This window comes from Bufo bufo, chromosome 2 (genome assembly GCF_905171765.1).
Source record: "Bufo bufo chromosome 2, aBufBuf1.1, whole genome shotgun sequence".
NCBI classification, from domain to species: Eukaryota; Metazoa; Chordata; class Amphibia; order Anura; family Bufonidae; genus Bufo; species Bufo bufo.
In genome coordinates this window covers 616,713,354-616,733,482 of record NC_053390.1, presented here as the reverse complement: position 1 = coordinate 616,733,482, position 20,129 = coordinate 616,713,354, and the positions used below count along the sequence as shown (strand labels likewise).

At 49.5% G+C, this 20,129-nt stretch overlaps 1 protein-coding gene across 1 annotated transcript in view; it reads right to left on the bottom strand.

Annotated features, from left to right (window-relative positions):
- LARP1B (La ribonucleoprotein 1B) overlaps nucleotides 1-20,129 on the bottom strand; it is a 109,621-nt gene that overhangs the window by 31,345 nt on the left and 58,147 nt on the right. The window contains exons 13-16 of the mRNA XM_040418437.1: nucleotides 14,831-14,961; nucleotides 14,208-14,314; nucleotides 12,404-12,564; nucleotides 1,784-1,928 (exon numbers count right to left, since the gene is read on the bottom strand). Coding sequence (XP_040274371.1) covers nucleotides 1,784-1,928; nucleotides 12,404-12,564; nucleotides 14,208-14,314; nucleotides 14,831-14,961 — 544 coding nt within the window. The remainder of the gene's footprint in view (nucleotides 1-1,783; nucleotides 1,929-12,403; nucleotides 12,565-14,207; nucleotides 14,315-14,830; nucleotides 14,962-20,129) is intronic.

The window sequence follows — 20,129 nt, the reverse complement described above, 5'->3', positions numbered from 1 at the left end:
CAGATCGGTGGGGATCCGACTCCTAGGTCATCAAGAGTAAAAGCCTGGACAACCCCCTTAGGGAAAATGATTTAATACCACATGTCTGAGTGGAAAAAGTATGTGGACCTTTAGGATTAGCAGTTAACCTGAAGGTGAAATTAGTCAGGCGTTTTTCAACCAATGGCACGACATTCAAGTAGACGACCTGTTTTTAAAAGAACAGCAGTCTATCAAAGTCTGATCTTAGGCCTCAGGCACACGACCATAGCAGGTCCGTGCCCATATTGCAGGCCGTAAACAGTGGGTACACAATATACAGGCAACGGCCATGTGTGCACTATATCATGGATGTGAACCCATTCACTTGAATAGGTAAGCAATCCATAAGATGCATTGCAAAACAGAGGCACTAATCGGAAGCCCATGGAAGTACTAGGGAGTGCTTTTGTGTGTTTTCTGTCCGTGCCTCTGCACCGCAAAAAAAAATTGTGCATGCACTATTTTGTTGTGGTGCGGACCCTCTGATGCAGATCATGGACCCTATTCAAGTAGCGGGTCCATAGACGGCGGGCACATGGTCAGTGCCTGTGCATTGTGGACTGGATTTGTGGAAGTGTATCACGACAAAAAAAAAAAAAAGATTTGAGGACCGCAAAAGAGCTGTTTATGCTCATCAGGCTGGAAAAGGTTACTAAATCATCAGTAAAGAGTTTGGTCTCCACCAATCCAGAGATAAATTTAAAGGGTATTTACTATTGTGGCTAGCTGCTGTAGACCTCAGTTTCTGGTGCACAGACTGCAAGAGATAGGACTAATTTATTAAGAGATATCTGACCCTGAATGAGATGTCTCTAATTTAATAAAACACATAAGGAACAAGACTGACATATGGGAACATCAGTCTAGATAAATGCCGCTTGTTGTAAACAAGTAAAGGAAATTCAAGTCCGTAACTGCCTGCCAAGGTAATCTCTAAGAAACTAAAGGCATTTCTCAAATTAGCTAATGTTAGAGTTCATGAGTTTACCATCAGGAGGACACTGAACATCAATGGTGTGCACAGCAGAGCCAATGCTCTCCAAAAAGAACATTGCTGCCTGTCTGCAGTTTGATAAAGATCACCTAGACAAGCCAGAAGGCTATTGGAACAATGTTTTGTGGATGAATATGGGCCAAAACATATTGCCATTATTGATGGGAACATTGAATTCTGAATTATACCAGCAAATTCTAAAGAAAAATGTCAGGACATCTTTCCGTGAGCTGAATCTTAAGAGAACATTGAGTCATGCAGCCAAGACAAGAACCATAAGCACTAAAGTCATTCTACCAAAGAAAAGCTAGAGGACCTTTCACGGTTCCGGACATTATCATATAACTAGCGGGTTGTGTAGGGCATACTGATGGCATGTTATAGCCCTTACTAGTTTCTCTATGCGTTGCTGCCTTTGCCCACTGTGCCCCCGCACTGGTTTCTGGCCTAGTATGTAAATTCATACCAACGGTACAGGGAGGAGGAGACTGCGCTGTTTCTCAATGGGCGTCTTCTTCTCCCTGGCTGTGAGCTGTCCAATCGCAGTAGAGAGTGTCACAGCCAGAGAGAAGGTGAGCTTTTTTTTTCTCCATGGCTAGGACGCTCTCCGCTGCGACTGGACAGAGGGAGCTTTATACATGGCTTTGGTTTTAATTTTTTTTTCTTTTTAACACAGTCCTGCATACAATTGGAATTATACCAGACAACCCCTTCAAGGGTGTGGTTTATCATCCATGAGTAGTGTCCAAGAACCGCCCCACTGCTTACCTATAGCCATCTCTGGCTTCTTCCACAGCAAGATGTTTAAACTCCTCATACATTTTTTTGTTGAAGTGATCTCTGAGAAAGAAGGACCAGAAACGGAATAGTGTGTTCATCTCTGGTGACTGACCGATGCCCAGCCTTTTTTTTTCTGATTAAGAAAAAAAGTTGGATATAATGTATTCTGGTAATCTGTAAGTATATAAAAGTTTTAATTTTCATATCTGTTGAAAGATGTCACGAGTGGGGTAACTGGGCCAAAAATCTCTCCCCCTTTCAGGCTAAATAGAAACCTGTTGCGTCATTAGTCATGTTAAATCACAAAAACTGTATTCATGAATACTCGTCATTTTATACATAGGTCGTAGTGTTAAAGGGATTCTGTCAGCCCAATTTTCGATACTAAGATTTTGGTATCCTCATATTAGTCTCCATTATCTCATTAAAAATATACTAGTTTTACCCCCACCTGTCGTTTCATTTTTGCTAAAAATAGGTTTTATGTATATGGTAATTACCTTCTTAACGTGCCCAAGGGGCTGTCCCTCCGGCCGTTTGTGCCCAGCCGCGCATGCATGCGCCGATCACACTCAATGAGGCTGCTCCCAGGACACAACGCAGGCCCAGACGTGTGCGACATCGATGCATGCGCGGGACTACGGCGCACTGGAAAAAAAAAAGTCCGGAGAGGAGTTAATAAATTAACAGCGGGGTGGCGCTGCGCTCAGAGATCAGGAACGCAGCTGGGCACAAACAGCCGGAGGGACAGCCCCTTTTTTTTTTTACACAATAAAAGCAAACAGAGCTAAGGGGACTGGGTATTGCGGATGTGCTAGCGGCCATCTAGCAACCAATGTCCTCAGCTCTATACCCAAAATCCAGATGACAGGTTCCCTTTAAGTGGTCTTATTGTAAGACAAGGCTGTTATTTTAGAATATAATTATCCCTGCCTTAATGACAGGTGGAATATTTAAAGTATAACCGTAATAACTCGATTTTTGTACTTACTGTAAAATCTGGTGCTCTTCCGTTCATTGGGGGACACAGGCTTTGACCATAGGTATAGCTGTTGCCGCCAACAGGCTGACACTAAGCACACAAAGTTTAAGCTCCTCCCTCTTCAGCTATAACCTTCCTACAGGGACTGGCAGCCATCTGGGACAGATAGACAAACGGCTCGTACCAAATCCAGGGTATGGAGCAACTGCTCCCGAGGATGAGACGGGTCTGGACAAATCAGTTAGTGCAAAAGCAGTAGGAGAAGCCAGACACAAAAAAATTACATTATGTTAAAACCCAGAACCACACAGGCCCGAAAAGGCCCATAAACAAAAGAATGGGTGGGAGCTGTGTCCCCCAATGAACGGAAGAAAAATTGATTTTACGGCAAGTACAAAAATCTAGCTCTCTCATCCGTCTCATTGGGGGACACAGGCTTTGACCATAGGACGTTACAGAGCAGTCCCCAAGGGTGGGCATAACAAGCAATCCTCCCGTCAAAATGAGTACTGCCGTCTGCAAAACTCTACTCAACAAGAGACGCGCAAGCAGGCGCAAACTATAAAACTTGGGGAAAGTAGCCGCCTTGCACACCTGAAGGGCCAAATCCCCGTGATGCACCGCCCAAGAGGCCCCCACTACCCGAGCCGAATGAGCAGTCACCCGGAAGGGCGGGGCCCGGTCCTTAACGCAGTACGCTTCCACAATAGCCAAACAAATCCATGGGGAAATGGAAGTCTTTGACGTCTCTGCCCCTCTGGAATCGCGAACAGGGAATCAGTCCGCCTGAAAGATGCCGTCTGGGACATATAGACTCGAACGGCTCGTACAAAATCCAGGGTATGGAGAAACTGCTCCCGAGGATGAAACTGGTCCAGACAAAATGAAGGGACCACCTTATCCTGATGGAGGATCAAGAAAGGCGACTGACATGACAGCCGCGAGTTCCGACACTCTACAGATAGAAGTAATTGCAACCAAAAAAGCCACCTTATAAGAAAGGAAGCGCAGTGACACCTGCTGCAAAGGCTCAAACGGAGAAGATTGAGAGCGTTGAGCACTAGATTAAGATCCCAAGGATCCAACAGAGGACGGAAAAGGGGCGTAGCATGATCCACCCCCTGCAGAAAAGTCTGAACCACCGAAAGCGAAGCTAAATTCCGCTGAAAAAGAATGGAGAGAGCCGAAACTTGCCCTTTGAGGGAGCTGAGAGCCAGCCCCAAATCTTTGCCCGTCTGCAGAAAAGACAAGAGACGCGGAAATGAAAAGCGAGCGGGAAACAACTGCCGCCGCTCGCACCAACCGGTGGTAGATTCTGGAAGACAACGGCTTCCTGGACCGAATCATGGTCTGGACGACCGCATCCGAAAAATCCCAGAGCCCAGAGCCTTCAGTACGGCGGCTTCAACAGTTAAATGCAGCAACCCTAATTCGGGTGGAAGATCGGCCCCTGCGACAGCAGGTCCTCCCGAAGAGGAAGACACCAAAGTTCATCAGCGAGAAGGGCAACTGGGGACACGTGCCACACCCTGCAAGGCCAATCTGGGGCCACAAGAATAACGGTCAGTCTTTTGGACCTGATCTTCCGGAGGAGACTGGAATGAGGGGAAGAGGCGGGAACACGTAAAGAAACGTGAACAGACTCCACGGAATCACCAGCAGGTTGCATGCCAGGGCCATGGTGTCCCTGGACCGCGCGGCAATGTCCTCGACCTTTTTGTTGAAGCGTGAGGCCATAACATTCACATCCGGCCGACCCCACCTCTCGCAGATGGCCTGAAAGACCTGCGGGTGAAGAGCCCACTCACCGGGATCGAGAAGCTCCCGGCTGAGGAAGTCTGAGATTCAGTTGTTGACGCAGGGTATGTGAAGTGCCGAATCAGCGCTGTCTCCACCATGACCACCGGGCAGCGCTCTGGTGATTGATGTACGCCACAGCCGTGGAGTTGTCGGACTGAACTTGCACCGGACAACTCCTGAGATGGTCAGCCCAATGTCGCAAGGAGAGCAGAATCGCCCTCAACTCCAGAACATTGATTGGAAGGTAGCGTTCCTCGCGTGACCATACCCCTTGAAAAGAGATATTCTCCAACACTCCCCCCTTCCCTGAGGCTTGTGTCCGTTGTTAACACCTTCCAACGTAAAGGGAAGAATGAGCGGCCTGATGTCAACACTGGAGAGACCATCCACCATCTGAGGGCCCCGCACACTGGGGCAAGGAGACGCATTGGCCGATCCAAGGAGGCTGGGGAGCGATCATAGCTGGACAGAATGGCTCGATGAAGCGTTACAGTATGGAATTGAGCATATGGAACTGCTTCGAAGGCAGAGACCATGTGCCCCAGAGCCCACATGCAGCGACGAATGGGAACCGGAGCTGGCCGCAACAAGGGGAGAATCTGACGTTTTTCCAGATGCAAGAACACCTTGGCCTGACAAGTGTCTAGTATCATGCCCAGATAAGTCAACCGCTGTGATGGATAAAGACAAGACTTCTGCCTGTTCAGGATCCATCTGAAGCGCTCCAGGGTGTCTAGAACAATGCTCAAGCTCATCAGAAGCGCTCCAGGGTGTCTAGAACAATGCTCAAGCTGTCCACCGTCCCCTGGAAAGACAGACCCTTCACCAGGATGTCGTCCAAGTAAGGGAGCGCCATGATCCCCCTGGAATGGAGCAGGGCCATGACTGCCGCCAGAACCTTCGTAAAGATCCTGGGAGCTGTGGCCAGGCTGAACGAGAGTGCTACAAACTGGTAGTGAAATGGAACCACTGCGAACCGGAGAAACCTCTGATGACTGACGCATATGGGCACATGAAGATAAGAGGCCTTGATGTCCATCGAGGACAGGTACTCCCCCGGTTGCATGGACGCAATGACCGACCTCAGTGACTCCATCCGGAATCTGCGGACGCAAAGGAAATGGTTGAGCCCCCCCTCTTTTTTGGGAACCACAAAGAGATTGGAGTAAAACCCCTGAAAATGGTCTTTCGCAGGAAGCGGAACAATCACACCTTGCTGCAGCAGCGTGTGAATTGCCAGAAAAAAAGAATCTGGGGCTGCAAAAGAGGCCGGAGGAGACGACCGAAAAAATAAAAAAATAAAAAATAAAATGTAAAAAAAAAAAAAAAAAGGAATGAGGGGAGGACTTGAAGTCTAGCTTGTAGCCCTCTGCAATGACCTCCCCCACCCACACATCTGAGACGTGAGCCAGGCAAACATGCTGAAACACATGAAAGCTGCCCGCCCACCCGTGATGCAGATTAAAGGACTTGAAGCCATGTTGACGGGAACGCCAGGAAGGGCGAGGCTTGAAGTAAGGTTTGCGCTTCAGATCTGTCGCAGACTTGTCGGAGTGCCTCTTGGGGCTGGAAAAACTCAGAAAGGAATGAAAAAAAAAGAAAAAGGCTTCCGCTTTTTTGACCTATTAGACCACCCTCTGTTCTGTGGTAAATGGGTGCTCTTACCAGCTGTAGCGTCCGAAATGATCTCATCCAGGTGCTTACCAAAAAGTCTGCTACCGGTAAAGGGGAGGGCCGTCAGGGTCCACTTTGAAGCATTATCTGCCGCCCAGCAAGAAAGCCATAGGGTACGGCGAATAGCCACCAACAGGGCTGACGAGCGTGCCATCAGCCTGGCCGAGTCCAAAGATGCTTCACAAATATATGCACTGGCATGCGAGAGCTGCAGGGCCACATCTGCAAGTTCCCCCGAGGGGACTTACGAGTCGAGACCCCGGCGTAAATTACTTACCCACTCCCCCATAGCCTTGCTCACCCATGTAGAGGCAAATACTGGCTGCAGCGCTGTGCCCACTGCTTCAAAGGCAGATTTTGCAAACGCTTCCAGCTTCTTATCTTTGATATCAGAGAAAGAAGCCCCATCCACCATTGGCAAGGTAGTAGGTTTAGCCAAGCGGGAAACTGGCGGGTCCACTATAGGTGGAGCCGACCATTTCTTAGTCAAATCCTCTGGAAAACGACGTTCAAGCTTTTTGGCAACATAAAACGTCTATCAGGGAAATGCCACTCCTTGGCGAGAGAGAGGAATCAAACTCCTGGTGGTTGGGGAAACACTTGTGCGAGCGATGGGACCTTCTAAAGGAAAAACCTGAGCTGGCAGATAAAGGTGCAGGATCCTCAACCTGCAACGTCTCAATAACCGCCGTAATTAGATTGTCCACCATGGAGGACAGTTTGGACGACTGACCCTCCGGCGAGACAACATCCTCATCTGACCCTCTCTCCTCAGAACATGCCTCTTCCACTGTGGACAAGTCAGAGTGAGACTCTCTAGTAGGAGGAGAAGAGGCTAGAACTGTTAACTCCTCTCCTGCAGGCTATACCCCCTCCAGTCAGGAGAGAGCAGATCAGTTTGTGCTCAAGCAATAGGAGTAGAAGAACAAAATCGAAATAAGAATAAAAATACACAACAAATGCCAGTGGTCCAAATCAAACCGAGGACGCACCTAGCTAACCAATCGCTAAACATTAGCATCAAAAGGAAAAATTCATACTGGGTGGGTGCTGTGTCCCCCAATGAAAACTCAGCGAGAAAGATTTTACAGGTGAGTTCACAAAAATCTTATTTTCTCGCTCGTTATCATTGGGGGACAAATGACCGGTGGGACGTCCCAAAGCAGTCCACGGGGAGGGAAGAGCCCACACCTATGGAAAAAAAACGCCCTAACGGAAGCTCAGGACACTGCCACTTGTGCAAGGAGGACAAAGTCGCTGCCTTGTACAATTCTGACGCTGACGCACGGTGGAGATGAACCCAAGAAGTCCGCTGGTCGGGTGTACCATAACTCTGCTGGGCAGTGCCTTGCCCCGAGAGCGGAATGCCTCAGCAACTGTCAAACATATCCACCTGGAAAGTCCCCTTTAGAGGCCGCCGAGCCTTTACAAGGACCTCCAGGAATAAGTAGGCAAGAGTCCGTATGGCGGACAGAGCTAATCATGGACAAGCAAACCTCCGAGCCCGAATCCCATGGCTGATTGAGAGCTCACTCTCTAGAATGCAAGGGAGAAGGAAAACAAATGTCTGTGTTGACGTGGAAGGCGGCGACTACCTTTACCGAAAAATAAGGTATTGGGTGGAGCACTGCCTTATGTGGGTGCATGACAAGAAAAAAAAATGTACGTACAAGAAAGGCGCTACCAACTCCGAAATTCCCGGGCGGATGAGCCAGACACCGGAAATGCCGCCTTCCCAGAAAGAAAATGGGAAAAGAAGACGTCACAGAGAAAGGTCATGTTCCTAACTGAAAAGCCACCAGACAACCTACAGGTCGCTTGACGAAAACCAGGTACCTGGCCTTTACTCTGGAAGCAGAACCAAAAGTCCAAGACCGCAGGATACTCCTTGCTAAAGAGAAACGCTCCCCAGGAAGCGGTAAATTGGTAGACCAATGCCCCCAGAGGCGTAGAGGCTTGTGGTGAGACTTCTAGCTGGAGAAGCTGGTTGATAAACCACAGAGAAAAACGCCTGAATCAGGCATGCCCAACCGCAGGCCAAAGAACCAGTACCTGGGAGATGGGTAGAAGTAAAGCCGATGTGAGGATCACCAGCGGTGGGAAGCCTGGTTAGCGACCACATATTGACAGATTGGCAACACTGCCTGACAGGGAAAAAATGAACTAGACCAAGATGATAGAAATACTCTTGCCAGGTGGAGTGCGATAACTACGTCCAACGCCCCTCAACTCGAGGAGGAAGAAGAAATAGAAAGGGTGTTCCGTTCCAGGAAAGAAACGTCTATCAGCGGTGGCAAGACGTGACAGCAACCCCGCTCTGTCTGGCGTGGGGAGTCTCGTAGTCTACCCACAGAATGGGCAGTAAAAAAGTATGACCATCATAGGACTAACATGACAGACATTAGTCAAGTCTTGAGAGGTAAGTAGATACAATTAGCACACCCAGGACCAATGGGAAGGATTCCCTGTAGAAGGAGGGATGTGGTGTGCGCCACAGCCCACCAGCAGGGTTCGGAACATGTCTGGAAATAGAAAGCCACAAAACGAATACCCCGTGCAAATGCAGCTGAGCGGAAGTAAGTAATGTAGGAGCTACCAAGGCTTGCGGGGTGGCTGTGAACCCTGAGCCAAAGAAAGAAAAAAACTGAAGCCCATTCCCCATCGGAGACTGGCGTTTTACAGAAGTAGCCAAGGATTTAGTGGCTGTGCAAAAACTCCGCCTGAGTATGAAGCCATGCAAGGGGAGGCACAACTGTATTGCTAGCGCCATACCCCAGCAGAGGAGGGGGCCACACCGCAGAGGCCACCGAATACAGTGCTAGAAGAATCTGCCACCTGATGAAGGAGCTGTGCAGTAGGAACCATAGTATGTAGTGGTAACGCAAATACCACTCCCACAGTAGTAGCCACCGCCTGCCCAGTCAGGGTGAAACTGAGGGGAAGGCCTGAGACTATCCCGTAGAAGCCATGGTACCATACTGCCCCAGTTAAGTAGAGCTAACCTTAAACACCCTACCTGGGAAGGGCGCTGAACAGGAGCAACTGCCAAAGCTAGCGTCAGGGTTGAACCCCTACCTGAGGGGGATGCCCCACTGCAGCGACAACGAACTCGAGCAGTAGCGTAAAGATGCACCTGTGGAGGAGAACACGCTGTAGTAGCTAAACCAGAGTGCCAGCATAACTACTTTCCCAGATAAAGAGGAGTGGTGGATAGAGAATACAGAGTCAGTGAAACACTCGACTCGCTGGAACGTACTCACCATATTATGTGCAATGGCGTACGCACTACGTATTGATGAGGACAATATCATGACCGACTGGAACAGTGGAGGCCGATGGAGATGGGGGGTTTCTAGGACACAAGTGTTGCTAGGTAACCCCCTGAGAAGACAGAGGATGTCATAATCATGTCCCAAACCAGCACCGAAAAGAAAAAGGATACAATGTGGAAATAGTCCCCGTATCCACTGGCAGCACCCATATACCACTAGATGAAGCGTACCGGGCACCTGCGGGTACCGACTGTTGCCACGCTCCGCTTGTGAAAGGAGCCAAGACGGCGTAGATGAATTGCAGCATCCCAAGATGCTTAGTTATCCCCCCGTTAGCAGATCACTTGTGGAAGGGGGTAATGCAACAGGAAGCACGGTGATGGCAAAGCGACTGATGAAAGTGCAATACTCCACCTATGGAAGGGGATGGCGCGACAGTCAGGACCGTATCCAATAGTAGTGAAATTACCCTACCTATGGAAGGTGGTAATGCATACGGCAAACACTTAAGCCAGCGGTAGTGCAAATACTACACCTATGAAGGGGGGTTAATGCCTACGGCGGGAACCAGTGCATATGGCAAGTCCTGTACACCGCGGGAGTGCAATTACTGCACCTAAGTAAGGGGGTAATGCATACAGCACACACTGTAACCAGTGATAATGTCATCACACCACCTATGGAAGGGGCTAATGCATACATCCGGACTGACCATCTCCGGGGAGGGAGGGCGTCCTGCTGTGGTCCGCTTGCGCGTAGGTCTACCCCTCAGAATCTCGCCCCTGGCAGTTGCAGACTGCGCAGGTGGGGACTTATCAACCAAACTACCCAGAGGGTGGAATGGGAACTTCTAGGCGGTCCATCCACCAGATTGCACAGGCGGTGCATTATCAACCAAATGACCCAGGAGGGTGGATTGGGAACTTCCAGAGGTACTCTATTGGAATGCGTAGGTGGAGAATTATCAACCAAACGACCCAGTAGGGCGGATTGGAAATCCTTCAGGGGTCCTTCACTGTATTGCGCAGGTGGAGAGTTATCAACCAAACAGCCGCAGAGGGTGGATTGGGAAAACTATGAGAGGTCCTCCTGTGTCCGGAATAGGGCACGGGCCCAGTCTGGTACCGCACAGTCAGAGTGGTTCCGCGGTGATAAGAGGCAGGAAGGGGTTAAATTCTGAAATATTAAAGCAATTGCACTGCATATCCAAACCGCTGATAATCCAAACCGCTGGATATTGAAGACTGGGGGCAGCGCTCAGAGGGCTTCTGGGGGAGGGGGACAGCTAGGCGGGAAAAATTTGTGCCAGCCAGCCGCCCGCCCTCTCATACCAGGGGATGAAAGTTGCAGCCTAGTATGCCACGAAACCGGGGCCTAAAGTTTTGATGCATGGCCGACTAGGATCCCTGCCGGTCGGCCGGAGGATAGAGGGACCTGGAGAGGTGCGCGAAATGCATACACCGGCCGGGGGTGCCCCCCCCACGGGCCGGGAAGAAAACAGGGCCAGAGGTAGCGACCCCCGCAGCCGGAGTCCCCCATGTTAAATAAGTGCCTCGCGGCGGGCATGGCGTCCGCGATATCAGACAAAGCAGGCATTAACCCTTTCGGAGCGGCGCGCTTGCCGCCCGCTCCCAAAAACTGCAGATTATGGCATTGGATATCGGGGAGCCTTATCTGCTCTCCCCCCTCCCGCTCTCCCCCCGATTTGAGCCGGAGTCACCGTCGGCACAGAGGGGGAGTGAGGGGGCCTGCCTTCAGAGGTCCTGGGCTACTATAAGTGGAGCCCGGTGCCTATTAAACCTATAGACCCCTTAGAACAATTGCCGCCAAAAGGGGGAGGTAGGGAGGGGGAAAACCATACTTACCTAGTCCCGTGTACTCACCTCATCTTTATCCTCTTCTCTTCACCCTCCCTAAGTGGACCCACAAGGTCACCTTTTCCAGCAGGGTCACCTCCTCAGCAGCTGGCACCGGAGTGGCAGCAGTCTGTTATGGCGGGAGGGTCTTTTTCTTTGGCGGACCTAGGTGACCCCATTGGCTGGCGGGAAGCAGGGGAGCTGGGCTGCCCTGGATCCTCTTTTTGCTTCTGTGGGGAGGTCGAGCGGTGAGGGGCTCAGACACCGGCCTTGCTCCCCGGGATAGGCGACTGTTTCCCAAACCTAAAAGGGAAAAAAGGAAAATCAAAATCAAACGGAGAAGCCACCCTGCTTAAGGCAGTAATGTCTGCCTCCTACGGACACCAAGCTAAAACTGATCTGCTCTCTCCTGGCTGGAGGGGGTATAGCCTGCAGGGGAGGCGTTAACAGTTCTAGCCTAGTGTCGCCTCCTAGTGGCAGCAGCTATACCCACGGTCCTGTGTCCCCAATGATAACGAGCAAGAAAAAAACACAAGACAAAAAGCTCCGAAAAATGAAATGTGGTATCTGGTTGTTTTGGGCAACTAATGTCATGACTAAGAGTGGGTTGCACGCTCGAATCATGTACAGGACTTGGATTTAGATTTCTTTTTTTATACATTTCTACATGTCCTAAATAAAGCTTTTAGATTTTATTCACCAATGCTGGATGCACTGCCCCCTCTGTGGGCACCTGCACAGGAAGCGCACTGAATGTAGGCAGACTATTATAGCTAAAGTACATGAAAGATATACTATATTGGACTGTAGTATTTAGGTTAAGTTGTGTGTTGGCACTTTGTGATAAATAAGTAGGGTTTGAGTTGCAGTTTGGGCACTCTATCTGTAAAAGGTTTGCCATCAATGGCCTACACCATGATTAGTATGAACATCTGACTGATGGAATGTCTCAAGAAACCTCTTGAATAAATTCATTATCCTCTAAGTCAAGTAATTGCTGTAAAGCACACCATTTGTAGCTCACCATTTAAGCACCTCCGCCGATACTTATGGTACACCTGCTGTGTATATCCATTTTCTTTCAACAGTTCATGAGAAGGGTGCTGGAACTTGGGGAGAGAGTGAGGGGTGCAACCATAACTTCCTACAAGCAGAGTCCCATCTGATGGAGAAGCATTGGAACTGCTGGAAAAAAAAAAAAAAAAAAAAGATTTCACTGTGTAAATCCTTTGCCTAAGGACTCATTCACAACACTGTATCTGTTTTTGCGGACCGCGAAGCATGGATACCAGCTGTGTGCTTTCCACATTTTGCACAACAGAACATCCTTCTCCATGATAGAAATGTCTATTCTTGTCCTCAGCAAATACAAAAAAAGATATACCATGGCACTCATGTCTTCATCATTCCAACGTTTAATCACCAAATCACAGCGACGTTTCGACCGGTGTAGTCTTTTTCAAGGCTTGAAAAAAAAGACCACACCAGTCGAAACGTTGCTGTGATTTGGTGATTAAACGTTGGAATGATGAAGACAGAGTACCGTGGTATATCTTTTTTGTATTTGCTGAGATGGGGTGCTACGGACTGGCACCTGACACCACGGGCACCACCACTGAAGGATCCAAGTGTTGTGCTGCTATATCTTTTTTGTTTATTCTTGTCCTCAAATACGGGCAAGAATAGGACAAGTTCAATCTTATTTGTGGGGCCATGGAACAGAATGGGTCCGCATCCGATGCTGAAAATTGCAGAAATGGACAGATACGGTTTTGTGAATGGGCCCCAATTAATAGCTTTTGATCTTGAGAAACATAGGAGATAAGATAACATGTAGGTTCTTCACACAACTGCTAAATAAATAGAATCTGCTTGACCTGAGCACCCTGCTACAGACCTGAAGTGATGTCACGTAGTATTGGAAAGGTACATTAACTCAGCAGACACATGCACGTTTCCCTGTGGACACTTACAACCAACCGTGTGGATTACAAGAGAAAAACCTGAGGATTAGTGTACTTTAGGATTCTACTGGAAGTCCAACAGTATAGGTCAATACCTGTACTGAGCGCACACTATATACAGTTCTGCACACGTTTTTATAGGTAGCTCCATATCTCCATGTAAATCTGGGGTATAACTGTTCAAGTTCCCCAACAGCACTGTTTAGGCGTTTTACTTGGTAGAGGCCAGAGTAGTGTATATTATCCTGCGGAAACACTTCCTTACAGGGGTTTTCCACCTTCTAACTGTATATTCAATATGCCCCACAAAGTATTACTCATCTGTTCTAGTGCTGAGCCTCCATTCCTCACTCCTTCTGGTGCTCGGCTTGTAAATTTCTAAACTGGGTGACGTGCAGCTGCAGCGACATTGCACTTGGTGACACATCAACAGGACAGTGAATAGCAGCAGGGATGCATGTGACCCCAACCACAAGTTACACGCACTGGAAGGAGCAGTGGCGAAAAGGTGAGTGGATTTTATTTTATTTTTTTGTGGTATACATTTTTGCGAGTCATTTGAAAATTGGGTTAGAAGGTGGAAAACTGTTTTAATATTTTCCATCTCTTTTTTTAATGATATTTTACAAAAAAAAAAAAAAAAAAAACGCGAACAAGGAGGAGGATGCAGGCACATTTGATCAATATTATAGAACAGATCCCAAACAACATCATTTGTGTGCTCCGCCTCTACCCTCCTCTGTCTCTTTCGAAAGATACAGTGTACAGTTTATACTCCCAATTTCAAAATAGTATTTAAGATTCTTCAACAAAACTCATGACAAACAAGCACATAACTCCTTTACCAGGCAAGACATGCACTACCTGACAGAAGATGTTCTTGGTCTGTGTTCCATCGAATCCATTACCCAACCAACATGAAATTCAACAGGTGGATTTGAACTGTGCCGGGTCTTCCTCTTTCTTGGAGTCTACAATAACCAATGAGATGTCAGATCATGTGACTTAGTAGGTCGGATCTAGCTTAAAGAACGTAAAAAATTGGGCGAAGGCAGACAATGTGATATAACAACAAAAGAATTGATATTCACCTGTTCGATCCACTGGTGTTCCAGCACCGCCATTCTGTAATTTCACAGCAGCTAGATTGCCAAAGGCTGCTGATCTCTGGTGTATGGCTTGGGACAGCTGAGGTCAGCGATTGGCTGCATCGGTCACATGGATCGACAGGCACGTCACCACTGCAGCCAAGTAATCAAAGACTGACAGGGTGTACTAAAGTGGCAGCACAGGGGCGGCAGCGCATCTAACAGATGAGTATTGGTTCTGGTGTTTGTTTTTGTTTTTTTATTACATTGCTTGCCTTTACCCTAAAGTTTTATGATCTCAGACAACCCCCAACACAACTGTGATAAATAAGAAAAAAAGGGAAGGGTTTTTACTTATGGGACTATGAAGAAAAAGGTCTATGCTTTTATGCCCTTTACCTGGACATCAATCGATTTGGCTTCTTTCACAACAGGGTAAAACCTTGGGGTTTTAGTAGGATCTAGAAGACGTGGTGTACGTGGGGTCTTGGGTGTTCTGGAAGGGTGGGACACTGGTGATTCTGGAACAACTGTAGATATGAAAGTACAATGCAGTTATCTGATTTTAAACTACACATGAAATGTTTTTATCATACTGAAATTTCTCATCCGTATTAATCAATATTACATACAGAATGTCCAAACATCTGCTGCCATGTATTTCCCTGGAAAATATGCTAAGTAGATACTAAACCGCAAGAAAAAAAAAAGAATGCAGAAAATGGTGACTGTGTTAAAGGAGAACCAATTTCAGCATCAAGAGTGCATGCCACCACTGGAAGTATCCAGATACTGGACATTCAGACATTCCATTACTCTGAGATGCTGGATAAGTGGTTTTGTTGCATAATGCCAAACTTGATATTTTACCTGGACATCTGCTTGAAGTCCTGCACCAAAGGTTTCAAAATTCCAGTATTCCAGACAACACTCAAAGAGGTTGTCCAGTTTTGGGACATTTTTAGCTGTGGGCACCAGTACATTATACCTGTTGGAAAAAATAACGAGATTTTTGTATAACTTACCAGTAAAATCTCTTTCTCGCTCTTTCCTTGGGGGACACAGAAGACCTTGGGTATAGCTCATCTCCATAGGAGGCGTGACACTAAGTGAAAGCTGTTAAGCCCCTCCTCCACAGCTATACCCTCAGCCTGGAGAGAAAGGCAGCCAGTTGCGTGTCCAAGCAGTGAGAAAAGGCAAAGTCCAACAAGGAACCAACAAGCCAACTACCCAACGGGTAACACAAACTCGGAAACCGTGTAGAGAAAAACAACGAATGGGTGGGTGCTGTGTCCCCCAAGGAAAGAGCGAGAAAGAGATTTTACTGGTAAGTTATACAAAAATCTCGTTTTCTCGCCCAGTTTCCTTGGGGGACACAGAAGACCTTGGGACGTTCAAAAGCAGTCCAAAAGGGGAGGGACCACAGCTCCAAGGCGAAGCACCCGAAGGCATCAAGGAACCGCCGCCTGCAGACCCAGGCGGACCAAGGCAGCATACGCCGAAGCCAGAGTATGCACCCTGTAGAACTCTGTAAAGCGTGCAAGGAAGACCTGTGGCCGCCTTGCTCAAATGCATGGCCGAAGCCCAAAGCCTCCGGCCCAGGAGGCACCGACCGCTCTGGTGAAATGAACGGTGACAGTAAAGGCAGAATCCTGCCCTCGGTGCGGTAACCTCAGCAATAGCCAATCTGATAAAGCGGAGGAAAACCACCCTGGAGTCCGTCAACTCTAAGCGCGGACCTCCAGGAAACCCAAGAGACCGAACGTCGACAAGAGTCGGAGATCTCCAAGTAAAAACTGCAAGGCCCAAACAACGTCCAAATTGGTGAAGTGTTGAAGCGAAAGGCAAACACCACCTTCAGAAGGAAGGAACGGGATGTAGAACAGCCCTGTCCTGGGAAAAGACAGAAGGCTCAGAACAAAAAGGGGGCCATTCAGGCACCCGTCAGAGACACGACTGATACGGAAACACAACCGTACCGGACAGGAGGGGTAGAGAGAACTTCTGTAACGGCTCCAAGGACAAGATTGGAGCGCCGAGAACTCAGTATGTAGTTCCGAGGGCGGTACCGAAGGACAGTACAGAGGAACCAAAGAGCCATTTCGAGTAAGAAGGTCTTGACAGGCCCAGAGGGCTGGGGAACGCTGGAAGAGGAAGAACAGCGCTGACACTGATACCTCAAGTAAAGGAATCCCAGTCCCAGGTCCAGGCCGGACTGGAAAAAAGACAGAACCATGGGGAGAGAAAAGTCAGAGTGGGAAATGCACAGCTTCCCACAGAACCCCAGATAAAAAAACCATAAGTCTTACGACAGATCCTGGACGAAATACAGCCAGGAGCGGGCAGTAGCGAACCCGCTGGAGTCGCCTGGCAAGCGGGCGAAAAACCAAATGTGATCAGGCGCAGACCAGTAACACGGGCAGAAGTTGACAAACTGGTCCCGTCGGCCCCCGAGCAACGTTGTCCCGTATCCACCCGAGTGGGGGAGCAGAAGGACAGACGGAAAGGAACCAAAAGGGTCCGCCCAGCATCCGCCAGATGCCAGGACAAGACAGGCTATAGTCCATGCTGATGTAGCCATGTTCTACAGTCCCGGTGTAGGAGATCAAGGAACAATCTGGACCGAAAGGTAGTCCCCCCAAGTTACCGAGAAGGTAAGTCTACAGCAGGACCATTGTCTTAGAATGGACCACACAATCTGCACTCAGCGGGAGGACAGAACGCGGTAGACTCGATAAATCGGCACAGCTAATACAGCCAGTGTGAACAAGGGAGACAGTACGAGGCCAAAAGGAACACCGGAACCATCCACATGACAACCATGCTCTCCCCAGAGGGGAGGACAGTGAAGGTACAACCTCTGAAGTCTGGCGGGACAGAAGCCACATCAGAGTGATCTGTACCGAGCGGGGGCCAAACAGAGCCGGCGAGATAAGGTAGTCGAGACAGAGGCCGGCATAACACCCTCCAACCGAACGGAGGAGTGGGCAACAGGGAAGCCATAGGACAGCTCAAAAGCAGAACCCTGCTACACTGTGAGATGCCCGGTTCACTGCCTCGCAGAAGGAGAATACCCTGAAGAACCCAAGGCGGAGGTCCTCCGACCTGGGTAATCGAGCACCCAAGAGAATTTGGGTGACCTTCCCGAGAAAAGCGGCCCTCACCTGGTAGCAGATCAGACTGTAGCGTAGAGGCGCCAAGAGGAAGGACTCATACCACACTACATCCGAAGAGGAGGAAATTGCAGCAGGCAAGGGAACCGCAGTCCTGCCAGAGCCAACGAAGAATTCGAGGGGCGCTCCAGACAACCGCACTCTCGACCATGTGACCACTAGCGCAGGGAAGCAATACCGCGGAAGGACGAATGGGCACGCATCTAGGAACCACGAACATTCCCTGGGATGAAGGGCCAACTAAATGAATGAGTACCACCCAGCTCCGTGCAGCAGAGAGCAAGTAGAGCCCGTCCGGGTCAGGTGGACAGAATGAACTCCTTAGAGACGAGTGCAAGGTTTGTGGCAGGCATCGTATCCCAAGAAAACAAAAGTATGCCGCAGGAAGTAGATGAGGCATACGTACGAGCAGCCCGTAAGCAGTGAGAAGGCCAACACACCTACAGGAGGAGAAGGCATACACGGCCCAAACAACGCACAAGAACGTCCGCTCACTGCAAAAGGTTAATTTAGCGAGAAAGGGGGGCTCGCCACAGAGTGCCACAGCATGTACGGAATTGCAAAGTGCAACCTGAAAGGGAGTTATGCACAAGCCTAGTATAGCATGCGATGGAACGCAAGCAGTCCGCCCCGAAAGGGGGGAAATTGTATCTGGCAAACTGCAGTCGGCAAGAGTGCAAAGGCCGGTCCCAAAAGGGAGTGATGCCTAAGGCCGTACCTACTTCAGAGAAGCAGGACATACCATATAATCCAGCAGGAACGCAGGAGGTCCACCTAGTGAAAGGGGAACATGCACAGGGTTATCCTAGCATTAAGTGAGTGTGCAATAATACACCCAACACTGATTTAGCGAGAGTGCAACTACTCTGCCAATGAAGGGGGACATGTACAAGTCCAGCACAGTCATACAAGGACAGCCGTGAATCTCATGAGCGTGTCAAATTCTGCCCATGGAATGAGGGGTGGCCACGTACAAGGCCAGCACCGTATCCAATGGGAGTGCAAGCGTTCCACCCATGTTAGAGGGCAATGCTCATGGCCAGCAAGGTATCCGGTGAGAGTGTAGCATGCTGCCCAGAAAAAAAGGGGGGGGTAATGCACATGGCCAGCATCTCATCCAGGGAGAGTGCGTGCACCCGCCATATATGGGAGTCATACACATGGCCAGCATCGTACTGGTGAGAGACAAACACAGTCAGTGAGAATGTGTGTATGTCACCTGAGGAAGGAAGGCATGCCCATGGCAGGCAGCGAATCCAGCGAGAGTGCGTACACCGCCCACGGAAGAGGGGTCATGCATATGGCCGACAGCGGATCCAGCTAGAGTGCAAGCACCCCGCCATGTATGGGGTACATGCACATGGCCAGCAACGTACCTGCGAGAAAACAACCACAGACGGAGGGATGTATGTATGCTGCCTGAGTCATGCCTATGGCCGGCAGCGAAACCAGTGAGAGTGCAGCATAGCAACATAGTACATAAGTACATCATAGCACATGAGAGAGAGTGCAGCGTTCCGCCTATGGAAGGGGGTCGTGCACATAGCCAGTACCGTATCCGGTGAGAGTGCAGTATTCCGCCTAAAAAGGGGGGTCATGCACATGATCGGCAACAGATCCAGTGAGAGTGTAGCGTTCCGCCTAAGAAGGGGGTCACGCACATGGCCGACAGCGAATCCAGTGAGAGCGCTGCGTTCCGCCCATGGAAGGGGGTCACGCACATGGCCGGCAGTGAAACCAGTGAGAGTGCAGCGTTCCGCCTAGAGAAGGGGGTCACGTACATGGCCGACAGCGAATCCAGTGAGAACGCTGCGTTCCGCCCATGGAAGGGGGTCACGCACATGGCCGGCAGCAAATCCATAGAGAGTGCAGCATTCCGCCTATGGAAGGGGGTCATGCACATTGCCAGCACCGTATCCGGTGAAGGTGCAGTATTCCGCCTAAAAGGGGGTCATGCACCTGGCCAGCCGGCAGCCAGGGAGAGTGCAGTATCCCGCCTAGGAGGGGGGGGGATGCACATGGCAGGCACCATAACTGGAGAGATGATGAATGCTGCCTACGGAAGGGCCGCATGCACTTGGCCAGCGCCGTATCCTGGAAGAGGGCAGGAAAACCACCTAAAAAGGGAAATGCCCTAGCACCTACGCAGGTTGGGAGCGCAACACTATGCCACCTGTGGAAAGAGGGCATGCAGACATGCAGCACTACTGATGAGGCTGCAGCGTCCTGCGCAGTCCAATAGAAAACTGTTATTATTATTATTATTATTTTTTATTTTCATTTTTATTTTTTTTTATTTTTTTTTATTAAAAACACAGCTTCTCTGAGGCTAAAGGGGGGCCACCTATAGGGGCACAGATAGTCAGGAAAAGGGGGGCCAGCCATACAGGCCCATTGGGAGCCGGCCTGTACCCAAAGGGTTAACATGGATCCGGCCTGGAGGGCGGCGCTGCGATCCCCTGGGGGCGGAGGAACCTCCCGGCGGGAAGAATTCGCGCCTGGAGAAGTTCCCGCCCCCTCCACCA